At 46.8% G+C, this 15,596-nt stretch overlaps 1 protein-coding gene across 7 annotated transcripts in view; it reads left to right on the top strand.

The window, feature by feature from the left end:
* The window catches only part of PLEKHA7 (pleckstrin homology domain containing A7), a 232,353-nt gene extending 230,159 nt beyond the window's left edge, over positions 1 to 2,194 (top strand). For 4 of the 7 annotated variants that reach the window (XM_021926850.2, XM_021926848.2, XM_021926847.2 and 1 more), the window contains one exon: positions 482 to 564. Coding sequence is in view for 3 of the 7 variants with exons in the window: in XM_021926849.2 (XP_021782541.1) it covers positions 482 to 504 (23 nt within the window). In the remaining 4 variants the exon portion in view is untranslated. Of the gene's footprint in view, positions 1 to 481 lie in introns of all 7 variants that reach the window. The other 3 variants (XM_021926852.2, XM_021926849.2, XM_017948580.3) reach the window with 2 other exon arrangements.
* Positions 2,195 to 15,596: the final 13,402 nt, after the last annotated feature.

Below are 15,596 nucleotides of genomic sequence, written 5' to 3'. Positions count from 1 at the left end.
TCTGTTCCTACTGGGTTTTGGTGCCCCCATGGCTGTGAGATCGGCCTTTTATACCCTTTTTGGAGTACTGCATTTCTTCTTACCCTCACAGCATCCTTGTTAAGAAGTGGGTATGACCACCATGTTTTTTAGGTTCGAGAAACAAGGCCCACAGAGGTCAAGAGCGCTACCCACATTCAATGAAGGGCAGGGCCAGACTGCACCCTTATTAGAGTCTTTGCCCTATCAGGATGGGGACCTAATTTAGGGGCCAGCATGTGTCTAGCAGTGGAGTAGGGGTGCAGGGAGGGCGGAGTGAGAGCCCCATGTGTCCTAGAAGCTGAGGGTCCCACAGCGGCGGCCGCATTGCCGGAGCCCCCTGCTCTGCTGCTCTGCCTGTCCGCCTATCTGCCATTCTGTCATGTGTGTGCAGACATGCCTGTTCCCTGGATGTGAGCAGGGCTCCTGCCAGCTTCTCACTGTCGCCTGTGCTTTTTGCCAGCCCAGGCAGTGACTGACCCGTGACTCAGCACACGAAGGAGAAGCCTGGAGCCAGGGGCCCAGTGGAACCAGCTTCCTCCAAGGAGATGACCTTTCTGCCCCCAAGGAAACCACTTCCAGCTGAGCAGAGAATCTGGCTGGAGGAAGGAGCAGCTTACTGACTACAGGTGTTCACCACAGACCAGGTCCTAATATGCACCCACTAGTTTAGCTCAGACTCCTCTCTACATATGAATGGCAAAGGCACTTTTGATACACACTGTAAAATACACTGTATTTTAGAATCGGAATCTATTTTCTAATGTTCACCTCAAGGGCTGAGTGGCAGGAAGGGTGAGGATGCAGGACTTTGCAGCTGCACATACAGATTCGGGTACTTTGGGTGACAGGTGTTGGGGGGTGGGAAGGGCGGGGCAAGCAGAGGCTAGTCCAGCTTCCAATGACCTTAGGAGAAAGTGAGATTTGAAGAGGTGTTCCCAGTAGACTCCAGCAAGAGGCTGGTTGGCGTGCTGTCTGGGAGTAGAGGGAACCTTGGCTGCAGAGATCAGCTGTCCCTGACCTGATGACCCGCTCTATGTGAAACTCCACCAGGATCGCACATGGAGCCCAAGTCTGTGCCTTGCCCCTTGGGTTTGGCTTAGGGGCAACAGTGTGTTCAAGAGTACTGGGGCCCACAGGCTTCCCTCAGCAAAGGGCTCTTGTCAGAAAGAAAAAAGCAGTTTGCTTTCTCTCTCTTTTTTTTTTTTTTTTTGAGACAAGAGTTTCACTCTTGTTGCCCAGGCTGGAGTGCAGTGGCGCTGTCTCGGTTCATCGCAACCTCTGCCTCCCGGGTTCAAGCGATTCTCCTGCCTCAGCCTCCCGAGTAGCTGGGCTTACAGGCATATGCCACCACGCCCAGCTAATTTTGTATTTTTAGTAGAGACAAGGTTTCTCCATGTTGGTCAGGCTGGTCTTGAACTCCCGACCTCAGGTTATCCACCCGCCTCAGCCTCCCAAAGTGTTGGGATTACAGGTGTGAGCCACCACGCCTGGCCTGCTTTCATTTTTAACAGTACACATTGAAGTACAGAAAATGTGAGAGGAAGCAACTTTCATTGTATTATAGCAATAAACTCCATACTGGGTGACATCTACCTAGAAATCCCTTCCCTCCAACCAGGCCATGATGGGAACCTTTGCGGCCTGCCCTTGGAGAATCCCGGGTTGGCTTCCCTGGGACTCAGGTCTGGTGGCAGGAGGGCAGCAGTGTGCCCCCACCATCCCTCATGGCCATAATGGCAGGACTTTGATTTGACTTCCAGCCCCACATGAGGAGGGGGGCTACCAAGCCAGGTGCAGTGTTTGTGGCCCTTTATTTAAGTTGTGTTCTTATATTATTCTGCATATAAAAAATGACGTTTAAATGGAAATACAACAACAACAAAAACCTCCATTGGGTGGAGCCACACTTTAAATGAAAATTTCTCTTTGACTATGCTCAGAAAAAAAATAGAATTTTGAATATATTTAGCAGTTGTCGTCTATTTTTAACTAACTCCATATGCTGCCAGTATCGACTTCATGACATTTGCCAAAATAAAATTTTATTTTTGCCTTTGTAAGATTTTCTTGGAGAAAATGAAATGAATATTTTGCAAGAAAAAGTTAATTTAAAAATGTAATGGTTTGCAAAAAAAATGTGATGTACAGATTAAAATATTAACCTGATACGTTTCCTGTTTCTCGCTGGCTATAGTCTCTGGTGAGTGGCCTGTGTACATTTGTTTCCATTTCTTTGGAAAATCCCCACTGTCAGCTCTCGGTCCTGCTTCTATTTACCTATGAAAAGTTTCTTCTGGTGACGGTTCCTTGACATTTGATTGACTGTAGAGGCCTGGAGTGAGGAGGCCTGTGCTTCTGGGCCCCTGGCTAGGCTTCCACAGCTGCTCAAGGCAACCCCCTACCCCATCCCAGTCAAGGAGCCACTGGGCTGTGGACTCCCTCGTGGGGCCGGTTTTGTCAGACAGACTGCAGTCCAATTCAAGACAGCACAGGGAACGCTGCGGGCCCCCTTCCAACCCACATGCTGCTGGCTCGCTCCTGGGAGGCAGCTTAGTGACGGACCATTGCAAACTGGATTTGTATTTAATTCATTTTGACTTGTGATGTATGCTCAAAACAGAAGGCAAGAAGCCAGTTCCACTGAGGGGTGTGTATATTTCTGAGCTTGTTGTTATGGCAGTTTTTCTCTACTGCCAAGAAGAGCATCCGAGGTTCATGGTGACTTTCCAACTATTTAAATTGGGGAAAGTAGATTCCAGGGCATTCCGAACAGGGGGTACTGCTGCTTTTTTGGCTACTGAACTCTTTGAATTTTAAAATAGAGTGTACTCTTTGGTTTTAAACATTACTTGGAAATGTCACCATAACAGATGAAGTGGGGTGGTGGTGGTGGTGAGAATGATTTCATAACTGAGTGCAAAGCCCCCCACACCAAAAAAGGAACCACACAGGAGATAATACCCACTCCACAGGGTGGCCATCTGTAGACATTTTCTCAGTGAAAACATGCCAGTGGTTTTTTTATTTTATTTTTTACTGTTGGTCTCACTTTCTGTCTCACACATACAATCCTGTGTAAGAGGGAATGTGGAACCCCCTCCCTTGCTGGTTTTAGAGTGTGCCGTCAAGGAATAGGGGTACCCTGTTCTACAGGAATTGAGGCCCAGATTTCAATCTACAGAGTGAGGGAGTATGTGACAGGCCCTCAACTTGGAGTCGACGGAGAGTACCATGCTCAGAAAAGGCACACTCCAGCTTTATCCTGCGTAAGCAGGCGATGTGGCCTGGCTTTGAGAGCACTCTCGTTACCTGAGGTAAGATGGGGCCATCTGTGACAGTGCTGGCTGGCCGGTGACACTACAGGGTGGGGAAGACTCTGGGGAATGCCATGTGGCCCTATGATTCCAACTTCCCTTCCTTCCAGGAGACCCCAGGACCTTAACGAGATTGCAGTTGACGAAGGGGATGTGAGCACACTTCTGCATCCATTTGCTGGTGTCCACTCCTCAATTCTGACTTTAACCCGGGTCTGGGTTGAGCCCTGGATGTCTAGTTATAGCAAGAACCAACAAAAACATTTTAGGATCTAGTATGAAATGGGTTAGGAATAACATCTTTTCCTAATGCCTTCTTGAACCTCCTGAACTGCCAAGATTCTCAACATGTCCAGAACGTCATTCAGATTATTATAATCGTATGTAGGGTTTGTGAGTCCACATGAAGTAGATGTGCCCAGACTAGTGTAGACGATGAGAACAAGTGTTTTGTTTTCTCCATCATTTACTTTTCTGCCTGCGTTGGTGTCTGTGGGAGTGTAAGCTGCAGCTAGCCCCTTCCTCTCTCTCTAACCCCTGGGCTGCCTTCAGGGCAACTGGGTTCTCTAGAATTTTCCTGGTTATTTTAGGTTGCAGGCCATGGCCAGGGAACCATCTATCTGCCCACAGTTTCATTCCAGGGGCCTAAAGGGGTGGGGGTGGGGTGGAGCAGACCCTGGCTCAGGCTCAGCCAGACAGGAGCCCATTTTGGCTTTGGGAATTTCCCGCAAGGACAGCGGAGGACTCCCTGGCAAGTCCTTTTGTGTTCTTACCAAGGGTGGGAAAGAAGAAGCAAATTATTTGTCTAATCCCCAAATCACATTTCTGAGACGTGGCAGACGAATGCTGGGAGCCCTCTGCTTCCGACACAGCATCAGATGCTGGGGTGTGCAAGGGACTTTGCCCATGTGGGTTGTGCACCGTTATGAAAAGAACAAAGAGACCTGGCTGGGGAAGACATGAAAAATGGCAGAGCCCCTCCCGGCCCGGTAAACACGCCATGGCTTTGCCACCTCCACTCAAAAGGCTACCACTTTCATTGCTCGCCTAGCAAAGAAACCTTTCTTCAGAGCGAGTGGCGGGGTACAAAGGCAGAGTACAAAATGTGCGCACATCACAGTCCCTGCAATTCTGTTTGAACAAGCGTATTGATTGGGTCTGACCCTGTTACATTTTTTCCCTATTATTTGAAAAGGTGCATCTAAGTGTAGTGAATTGAACCAGTGGAGCTGAACTTTCCATGAAAACTTCTCAAGGTATTTCTTTAGTTCAAAGCTTTTGAATTTTAAAGGGCATTTTTAATATGAGTCTGTTGAGTATTCTCTGCCACAGCCCAACAAGGGATGTTAAATGCAGATGAGGTTGGAGCAGGGTGAGGAAGGAAGCGGACCTGCAGAGGAGGGTGTCTACCAGTCCAGGAAGGTCTGGGTTTTGGGGAGAAAGGCTCAGCCCCATGCTTTGGAGCAGCTCATGCAGACCCTAAAAGGGACCTCTCTGAGCACAAGGGCAACTGCTTAGCGATAGGGAAGAGGCTTCACAGCTTAACTTGAAGACTTGAACTGAGAGAGCCAGGAAGCACTTGCTGAGGGCTCCTCCAAAGGAAGAGGGTTTTGTCCTCATGCATAAGGGCCTCATTGCTGTTTACTTTCTCTCATACTCGGCCCTAGAGCTGGGAAGGAAGGTGGGAGGCTGAGTCCCTTGACTGAGCTCACAGACAGACAGGAAGCTGCAGTAACTGTCTGCACTCACCTACATCCTCCAGCCCCCGGGGGGACCTCACTGATCAGTTGCAGATGCTTTCCCACTGAGCCCTGGGCTGCATCTCAATCCTTAACTGATCTGATGTCTTTGGATTTGGATGTGTTGCTGGTTGTGTGCACCATGGCAGCAGTCCCTTTCGCCATCCTGTCCCAGGACCCTGGAACTGTCCACCAAGTCTCACTCTCCCTACACGGAAGGAGGCTCTCTTTGAGGGCACTGAAGGTGCACGGCTCCTTTTGACTGAGCTCCTGGCTCATGCTGGTCTGAGTCTCTGTTGCCCCTTGAGGCCTCTTGGGCATGGAAAGCACCTCCTTCCTAGACCCAGAATTCAGGTTCAGAGGCAGAATCATCCCTGAGAGGAGCTGGAAAGTCAGGTCCTGCACCGAGAGAACCCAGGGCTTGGACATCCCAGCAAAGTCCTTTCAGGGTCTTTGCCAAATCTCCAGCCTAGAAGACAGTGGCCTGGAGGAGCACAGTAGGGTCAGAATCACAGTGAAAAGCAGTAGTCTCTGGGTCCCTCTCTGCCCACAACTGTGGGAACATCAGCCCCTGCCCCCAGAGTCCTCTTACCTTGCTCTGGGAGCCCCCAGAGGTGTTCCATGTATGCTCTGAAATCCATTTTCTTGGTTGTCACTTTCAGGACTTTCTGCTGTTACCTGTGTTTCTTGAGGCCACACTGGCTGTTAGGCAAAATAAGGTCCCAGTGACAGTAGTAACTCAGATTTCATGGCCTCTGCCTCCTGCTGCTCACCACAGAAGTCTTCTGCTGTTGTCTCACCTGGTTATTCCCAGGAGCCCCCAGACTTTCCTCATGTGAACTCCCAACTGTCCTCTCAAGTTTACGTTCTTCCACCTGCAGCTACTTGATGCCTACTGGCCATGAAGCCTGGAACAGGCTGGCTCCGTCACTGGGGATATGCTGGTCTCGCTTACTACTTGGCCAAAGTGTGCCCCGGGCATCAGCAGGTCCCAGTAATGGCCACTCATGCTTATAATTTAAGGTCCCAAGCATTAACTAATTTAGAGGAAAACTTGCTCACCAAAAGGTGATAGTCTCCTTGTAAACTGGCAATTGCTTAGAGCACGAGCCTCACAAGATGTGATGATTTTCATGATCCTTACCAACAAGAGAACTTCTGCAAGGCAATATCTGCTCCCATACACCTTGTTTTGGTAGCCAGCCTGTGGGCTTCTCCGGGGCTTGCTTTTGCTCAGTGCCCAGCTTATCACAGATGCTGACTGTTCGGGAAGGTGAGGTTGGAGTGACCGGGTGTCTACCTCTGCCTCCCACTTCCCCACTTCTCACTATTCTAGGAGAGCTGGACCTGGGGCAACAAGGCAGAAACCCAGGGACGGTTCTGATAGATTGAACACATGTGAGCGTATAATGGACACACTGAGCTTGGCACTGGGTTGGGGGGAGGGGGGAGGGTATGGGAGTGACGATCGTGGTTACACTCCAGCACCTCTTCCACCTCCTAGGAACTCGCCCACCACTGGTGAATCTAGTCCATACCTGAATCTCCACTAGTCGGAATCATTTTTCAGATGGTTATTTTGGATAATAATAATTCTGGTTACATTTAGTGCTGCTTATGTATCAGGCACCTTGTGTTACTCTCTGTGGCAGATACAGTAACTACAGACAGATAACCATGTGTTCCTCCCCATCATGCTGCCACTTTAGACTCAAGCAAGGCCGTATGTCCAGCTCTGGACAGTGGACCACAAGTTGAAGTGAGATGTGTTACATCTGGGCTGAAGCATTTAAGAACCAGTGCACTGTTTCTAGCTTTCTCTTGCCCTGCAGTGGCCACCTAGAAGTCACATGTTTCGGAGAGTGGAACTGCAAGATGCGAACTGACTTGCCCTAATTCTCCACTTTGGAAGGGAACTGCCTGGGAGAGGCCCCAAGATCCACACCTAACTTTGCATGGGTGAGAAATAAACTTTGATATATTTGTCCCCTGGGACTTAAGGGTTTATTTTCTACCATAGCATAGTCTAGACTTCCCATACTCTAGGTATTATGATTCCCATATTATAGTTGAGAAAACTGAGGCACAATGGTCCCATGACTAGGAATTAGCTGAGTTGAAACTTGAGCTTGTATCCCTCTGACTTCAGGGAGCTTTTAACCACTACATTGGCTGCTATTATCTTAGAGGAAAAAAAGAGAAACAGAAGAGCTTCCTGGGGACTTATGGGAAGATTTTGATGGAGAAAGGGATGATGGTTCTATAGAGCTGGATTCTGGGTCCTTGGAAAAAGAATAATCTTTGGTGAAATCGATGACGACACAGATAGCCTGAAGAGAAACTTAGGTTCAGGAAAGTGCCTGTGTCAGTGCCTACTGTGTGATGAATGGAAACCCCCTCTGTGGCTGCGATCTGACAGCGAGCATGGCCTTGGGGGCACCTTGGAGAAATGTTACTTAGCACACTTGACCCAGCCACAGGTCTTAGGGCTTTAGGACTCAGAAACCAGATTTGTCAGCTCTAAGAGTGGGGCTGTCTCTCCGGGCTACAGTCACACTGACCAGGCTTGGGAGACAGATGGAGAAAATTGGATGAGAACTGAACTGCCAGGCAGATTGGCTACTGGTATTCACTGACGCTACTACTACCACCCCCAGCCCCACCTGGGGTTGGGATGCGTGTCTTCTTTAGACATGGAGGTTTCAGGACCAGGGCAGTCTTGGAGAGTCCTGGTGTTACTGAGCTGTACCAACGTGAGGTACTATCTCCACGACAGGAGACTACGTCCCGCAGACCTGATGGTCATATTCCTGGACTGGGGCTTCCTCTTTGGAACAGAGGAAGATGGCACTGCCCTTCAGGTGGCTCTTCTCTATGTGGCTGTGACTGACCAGCCCCTCATCCACAGGTTGACACCATGGGAGGGAGACAGCCCAGTGCAGAAGTGACATGCACTGAGCCAGGCTACCTGTAATCAAATCCGGGTTGTCAGCCCTGTGACTTGGGCAAGTTACTTTCCCTCTCCCTCTCCACGCCTCCATGTCCTCACCTGGAAAATAAGGATATTTTTACCTACCTCAGTAGAGCTGTTGTGAGAATTAAATGAGTTAGTCCATGGAAAATGTTAAGAACAGTTCTTGCTCCTATGGGAAGCATCAGAAGAAAAAATATACATATTAGTTATTTACCAGCATTTAAGTTACAGTCATTTAATATGTATCGCACTCTTGTTCTTTAATTATTTATTTGTTTATTGACTGCTTCCCTCACAAGAACACAAGCTTCATGAAACCAAGGACACTGTCTTGTTCACTGTATTATCCCTTCTGCCCAGAACGATGTCAGCCACAAAGAGAGTGCTAAGAAATAATTTGTTCAACGAATGAATAAATGAATGAAGTCAAGGCCTGTTGGCCAGGGAGCCCTCTCTCTTTTTGGGATGACTTTGCCTATCTCTGCTCAGCTCTGTTATGTGTTTTATACTGTAGCCCCCAGAGAGCATCTCTCGCTCTCTTATTTTTAAGTCCCTTGAGTAGTAGATAAGAGCAGGGACTGTGGAATTCCAATCTACCCTTATTAATTCTGTGACTCTAATTTAAATGCAGGTAAATGATAACCAATATGTATATTTTTTCTGATGCTTCCCATGGGACTGAGAACTGTTCTTAGCATTTTCTGTGAACTAACTAATTTCATTCTCACAACAGCTCTACTGAGGTAGGCAAACCACTGGACTTCATAAGCTTCAGTTTTCTCTTCTGAAACGTGAACATAGTAAGACCTACCTTCCATGGTTCATTGTGAGGACTAATGGAATTCTCACACAATCCCTGGCTTGGGAGCACTCAAGAAGCATTCACCTGGTTGGTTTTGCCCTTAGGGACAGCAAGGCTCGATGTGGTTCTTCCACATTTAAACCCTGTGTCCTTTCCTGACTGGGCAGCATAAACAGGTTTGGGGTCATCTACTATCCCCCGACCTCTGTCTTCTGCCCTCCACCCTCTGCCTTCCATTTCAGGCAGTCACCTGCCGTGGGTAGAGTGATGGTCTGGGGCTTTTGAAGTTGGGGTTTGCAAGGCTGGGCCATGCCAGGCTGCCCCTGTGAGCTCTCCAGCTGCAGAGGACAGCCACGTCCTTGGAGGCCGCCCCTCCAGCCCTGCGGCTGTCCACCCGACAGCAGATCAACCTGTATGCCTCCCTTTGATGTTTGTCCTCAAACTGGAGCCTTGTGCCCTGCTCTGAGAACCTGAGCTTTGAAGTTGGCCTATAAATTGAGCTTTCAGGAAAAAAGTTGTCTGTTGTGCCTCAGAGCACGGCTGGGCCCTGTAAAGGCACGTGGAGTGCCATGAACACCTGATGAATAATTCTTTTTGGGCCCAAGAAAGATTCATTCCATTTAAAGGAGAGGAAAATTCCCTTGACCTTTTCATTGAAGTTCCGAGAGGGGGGCTTGGAGGGGGGGGCACTTAGAGAGGGTTTTTGTGTCTTCTCACTGAAGCCACATGGAGCAGGCAGGTTGTCTTTAAGAGCTGAGCTCCAGTGACTACTCCAAAGGGCTTCCTATCCCTGACTCCTGACCCCAGGTCCGCTCAGCCAACACCCCCTTTACACTCCCTGCCTCCCACCATGACTGAGGGAGAAGACTGGGTCCTCTCCCAGATGGAGAGGTCTCTGCCCTCTCCACAGCAAACCATGTTGGAAATGGCAAGGCTTACGGACTCTGCTGCCTTCTTTTCCTTTCAGGGCCTTGGCGTGGCAAAGGGGTGAGGCAGATATGAATGTGCCTGGATTTCTCACCTGAAGGAGCCCCCAAAGCAGGCTGACAGTTGCTGACAGTTGCCGAGTGCTTACTCTGCCAGGCCCTCGGTCTTCTTTTGTGCATGACTAGATAATAGGATGTAAGTTTGTGTGTAGTTTTCTGAGATCATTCATTTTTTTTTTTTTTTTTTTAATTTGGAGATGGAGTCTCCCTGTGTCGCCCAGGCTAGAGTGGGCAGTGGTATGATCTCAGCTCACAACAATCTCTGCCTCCCGGGTTCAAGCAGTTTTCCTGCTTCAGTCTCCCGAGTAGCTGGGATTACAGGCACACGCCTCCATGCCTGGCTAATTTTTGTATTTTTAGTAGAGATGGGGTTTCACTATCTTGGCCAGGGTGGTCTTGAGCTCCTGACCCCAGGTGATCTGCCCGCCTCAGCCTCTCAAAGTGCTGGCATTACAGGCATGAGCCACCATGCCCGGTCAAGACCTTTCTTTATGGCAAAATGTAACATACATATAGAAAGTACACACAAAAAAATGTTCAGCTCAGTGAGTGATCAGAAGGCAAACACCCGCGTAACCACTCTTCAGTCAAGAAATAGAAGTGTGCCAGAGTGCTGGCAGCCCTGGTCCTGCCCTTCCCTGCTCAGGACACCCTCCCACTCCTGCAAGGGATAAGCACTCCATGGACTTCTGTGGTAACTACTTACTTGCTATTTACAATGTTACTGTCTAAGCAGACATCACAAAATACAGTAGCTTAGTTTGATCTGTTTTCTGAAATTTCTACAAATAGAATAATTTTCTCAAATAGAAATTCCTTTATGTCCAACTTTTTTTCATTAAACATCATTTATATTCATTTATGTCACATGTAACTATGTTTCACTCATTTTTGCTGCTGTACACTATAGTATTCCACTGCCTAGATATCCAACAATTATTGATCTGTTTTACTGTTGAAGGACATTTGGGCTTTTATAAATAATGTTATTGCTATTACAATAGCATTACTGTAATATTGCTATTACAAATAATGCTGCTATTAACATTTCTATGCATGTCTGTTGGTGCACATGCTAAGTGTAGAGGTGCTAGGTCAGAGGATAAGCATATCTTCACATTAGGTAGAAGATGTCAAACTGTTTTCCAACATAGTGGTACTAATTTATGCTCTGCTCCCACCATCACTATATGATTTGTTGTTCATCCTCATTGTGGCCGCCAGCTTCTGAAATGGCCCCCCAAAAATCCTCACCTCTTGGTATTCACACCCTGTGTAATCCCCTCTTCTTAGGTGTGGGCTGGAGTTAGTAACTTACTTCTACTGCATAGCATGTCACAGAAGGTAATGGATGTCACTTTCAAGATGAGGTTACAAAAAGGCCTCTATCTTGGGCACCCTCCCTTGCATCCTCACCTGCTTACTGTGAGGGAAGCCCTGTAGTGAGCTAGTGGGAGGAGGTCTACCCAGCAAGGAACGGATACCTGACCATAGCCAGTGAGAACCTGAGACCTGCTGCAATCACCTGAGCGAGCTTGCAAGTGAGTTATCACCCAGTCAAGTCTTGGGTGACTGCAGTCCTAGCTCACACCTCCATCACAGCTTTGTGGGAGACCCTGAGCCAGAGACACTCAACTAAGCCCCGATTCCTGACACATGGAAATGGTGAGATGATAAATGGTGGTTGTTTTAGGCCATCAAGTTTTGAGGTAATTTGTTACACAGTGGTAGGTAATATACCCACCAAAACTTTTCATTATTTTAAAATTTTAGCCATTTTGATGAGTATGAAGTAAGCTTAACTAGCATCTTCCTAACCATTAACAGAGTCGAGCAGCTTTTTAAATGTTCCTTGACCACTTGGATTTCCTTTTTTGTAAAGCCTGTCATGTCTTGCCATTGTTCTATTGAGTTACATATCTTTTTCTTAGTGATTTGTAGGGATTCTAGATTTCTAGGGTGGCCGGGGTTACCACCAGAAAACAGAGCCTGAGGCCAGGGCTTGCAGGCAGATCATTTATTTGGGAATGTCCTAGGGAATCGCAGTGGAAAGGAAAGGAGAGGAAACCAGTCGAAGGGTGGCTTCTCCAGAGCTGGTCACTGTCGTGGGAAACTTGGATTCAGTCTCACTGAGACATTCCTTCTGAGGGGCCATGTAAAATGCACCTCAAAATTATCCACTTGAGACATGAAAGAAGGGAGCCTTTCTTTCATATCCTCTAGCTCAGGGCCCCTATTGGCCAAGAGGTCCCCATGGGGCATTAAGCCCCTCACTTTTCCAGATCATACATACACATGTGAGTGATTCGACATGACCCCCACACTGGGGCCACTGAGAAGCCCTGGGGCAGAGGGTGAAGATGCCATCCTGTAGCAGTGATAGCCATAGCAGAGGAAAACGTGGCTGAGAGCATGTGAGGTGGAGCATGGGAAGTATCTGTCCCATAGCCTCTTAGGGATTGTATGTAAATATCTTCTCCCCTCTGTGGCTTGCTTTTCCACTCTCTTCATGGTATCTTGATGAATAGACATTACTAATTTTAAGGTAGTAGAGTTGATAAATTTTCCCTTTATAGTCTGTGGGGTTTTGTGTTCTGTTTAAAAAATCCTGTACTGGCTGGGTGTGGTGGCTCACGCCTGTAATCCCAGCAGCACTTTGGGAGGATGAGGCAGGCAAATCACCTGAGGTCAGGAGTTCAAGACCAGCCTGAACAACATGGTGAAACCTTGTCTCTACTAAAAATACAAAAATTACCCAGAGGTGGTGGTGGGCATCTGTAATCCCAGCTACTGGGGAGGCTGAGGCAGGAGAATCACTTGAATCTGGGAGACGGAGGTTGCAGTGAGCCAAGATTGTACCACTGCTCTCCAGCCTGGGCGACAAAGCTAGACTCCATCTCAAAAAAAAAAAAAAAAAAAAAAAAGTCCTGTATTTAAGTCATTATTGTTTTGTCTTTCACAGATTTACAGTTTACCTGGAATTGATTTTTAGGTAAGGTATGAAGTGGGTGTCAGGTTTCATTTTTTCCAAATAGATATCCAGTTTACTGAAGAATCTATTACTTCCTACTGCTGTAGAATGCCACCTTTGTGATAAATCAAATATATATGTGTGCAAATCTATTTGTGGGCTGTTTTTTTCTACTTTATTGTCTATTTGTCTAGTGTACCAATATCATGATATTTTAATTACTGGAGCTTCATAGCAAGTTTTGATACCCAGGAAAGCAAGGCTTCTATCTCTCTTGTTCTTATTCTTCACAAGTGTCTTGGTTAATTTTGGTCTTTGCATTTCCTCATAAATTTCAGAGCCAACTTGCTAAGTCTTCCCCATTACTTCCAATTGGATTTCGAAAAACTGAGCTGCATTGCATTTAGATGACTTTGGGGCGAACTGCATCTCTACAATATTGAGTCTCCTAATCCATGAGCATGGAATCCTAATCCATTCATTTATTTGGGTTTTTAAAATTTTCTCTCCAAAATGTTTTATTTTTATTTATTTAGAGGTAGGCGTCTCTTTCTGTCACCCAGGCTACAGTGCAGCGGCATGATCATAGTTCCCTACAACCTCAAACTCCTGGGCTCAAGGGATCCATCCACCACAGCCTCTCAAGTAGCAGGGATTACAGTTGCAAGCCACCATACCCAGCCTCCAAAATGTATTATAGAAAAAAAGCATTCTGCTTTTATCAATGGTGGACAAGAATGCTTTGAACCAACTTTTCCACTGAGAACAAGGAGAAAAGTAGGCTGAGATTTAAAAAACACATTTGAAGCATTGGAGAGCATTTGAAGCACTGCTGTCAACACAGTAAAAATTTATGGAGCCAAGATCCAGAGGAAAGGAAGAAAGGTAGGGGTGTGAGCTCAGCATTTGACGCCACTTTTCTCCTCAGGTGGATTGTCTAGCCCAAAAGCTGCAGCTGAGAGCCCAAGAAGCTGCTCAGCAGCGATTTGACTCCAAGCAGCTGTTCTTTGATAGACTCCCAAAGTTGCACCCTGTTCGTATGCCTGGCAGTCAGCCAAGCACCCAAGTGGGCATCTTTGTACAGATTTTGGGGGCTCTAGAGTTCCTTCATCTCCAGTACTCTTTCCTTCAAATCCGTCACCTCGACAGCCCTCAATGCTGATCTCTGTTTCTTTTGCCCAGTGAGATTGCTGCCACTTCAGTTTGGACTTGTTTCCTTTGCAGTGGTTTGGAAGTGGCCTAAGGAAGAAATCTGGGTTGAATGTAGGACTCTCCTCGTGTGCTTTCCTTCTCTCAATGATCGTAAGTCCTGCATAGGTTGGCCAACACAAATTTCTTTGCTTTTATTCTTGAAGAATATTTTCACTGGGTATAGGACTGAGTTGGTGGTTATTTTAATTTTTTTTTTCAATGCTTTGAAGGTATCACTACATTTTATTTTTATTTTATTTATTTAGAGATGGGGGTCTGGCTCTGTCACCCAGGAAGTTTCTGGCTTCCTTTGCTTCTGTTCAGAAGTCAGTTGTCCTGGCTGGGCATGGTGGCTGACACCTGTAATCCCAGCACTTTGGGAAGCTGAGGCAGGTGGATCACTTGAGCCCAGGGGTGCGAGACCAGCCTGGGCAATAAAGTGAGACCCAGTCTCTACAAAAAAATCTAAAACATTAACTGGGCATGGTGACATTTGCCTATGGTCCCAAGTACTCAGGGGGCTGAGGTGGGAGGATTGCTTGAGCCTTGAAGGTCAGGGTTGCAGTAAACCATGATCACGCCACTGTGCTGCAGCCTGGGTGACAGAGCAAGACTCTGTCTCAAAAAAAAAAAAAAAAAAAAAAAAAAAGTCAGTTGTCCTGTTTTTGTTCCCTTAATTGTATTGCATCTTTTTTCTCTGCATTTATTTTTCTTCTTGTCTTTGGTTCATGGCATTTTTCCTATAATATGCCTAGGTGTGATTTTTCTTTGTTGTGTTGTTTCGTTGTTGTTTTTGAGACAGAGTCTCGTTCTGTCACCAAGCTAGAGTGCAGTGGCACGATCATAGCTCACTGCATCCTTGAACTCCTGGGCTCAAGAGATCCTCCTGCCTCAGTCTCCTGGGTAGTGGCACTACAGGCATGCACCACTACACTTGGCTAATTTTTAAAAATTTTTTGTAGAGACAGAGTCTTGCTATGTTGCCCAGGTTGGTCTTGAACTCCTGGCTACAAGCAGTCCTCTCCTGTCAGCCTCCCAAAGCGCTGGTATAATAGGCATGAACCACCTTCCCTCACCTAGGTGTGGTTTTCCTTGTCTTTATGCCGTTTAGGTTTTGTAGGGATTCTCAAACCTGTGGGTGGGACATTTTTTGTCAGTTTTGAAATATTATCATCCATTTTCTCTTTTAAAATTTGATTTTCAGCCAGGCATGGTGGCACATGCCTGTAGTTCCAGGTATTTGGCTGACGGAGGAGGATTACTTGAGCCCAGAAGGTTGAATCTAGCCTGAGCAACATAGTAAGACTCTGTCTCTTAACATTTTTCTTCAAATTGATTTTCTTTATACTCTCTTTTCTCTCTTTCAGGAGTCAATTATTTGAATGTTAGCCCTTTGTACTCTCCATTATGCAAGAATCCATTACACCATTGTGAGAAAGATTCGACAAATCAATTAGTCTTTTCTCTTACCGAAGTGCTTCTGCCACTCAAATTCTCCTGTACTCTGAAGCAATGTCTATTTCCAACATCAGCAGTGGTAAAACCCATAAACCTTCTTGGAATTTGGACAGTCACCTTTTGTTTCAAGAACATAGGAC

This window comes from Papio anubis, chromosome 12 (assembly GCF_008728515.1).
Source record: "Papio anubis isolate 15944 chromosome 12, Panubis1.0, whole genome shotgun sequence".
NCBI lineage: Eukaryota > Metazoa > Chordata > Mammalia > Primates > Cercopithecidae > Papio > Papio anubis.
Note: the sequence above shows the minus strand (reverse complement) of the source record. Positions and strands in the feature narration are given on the sequence as shown.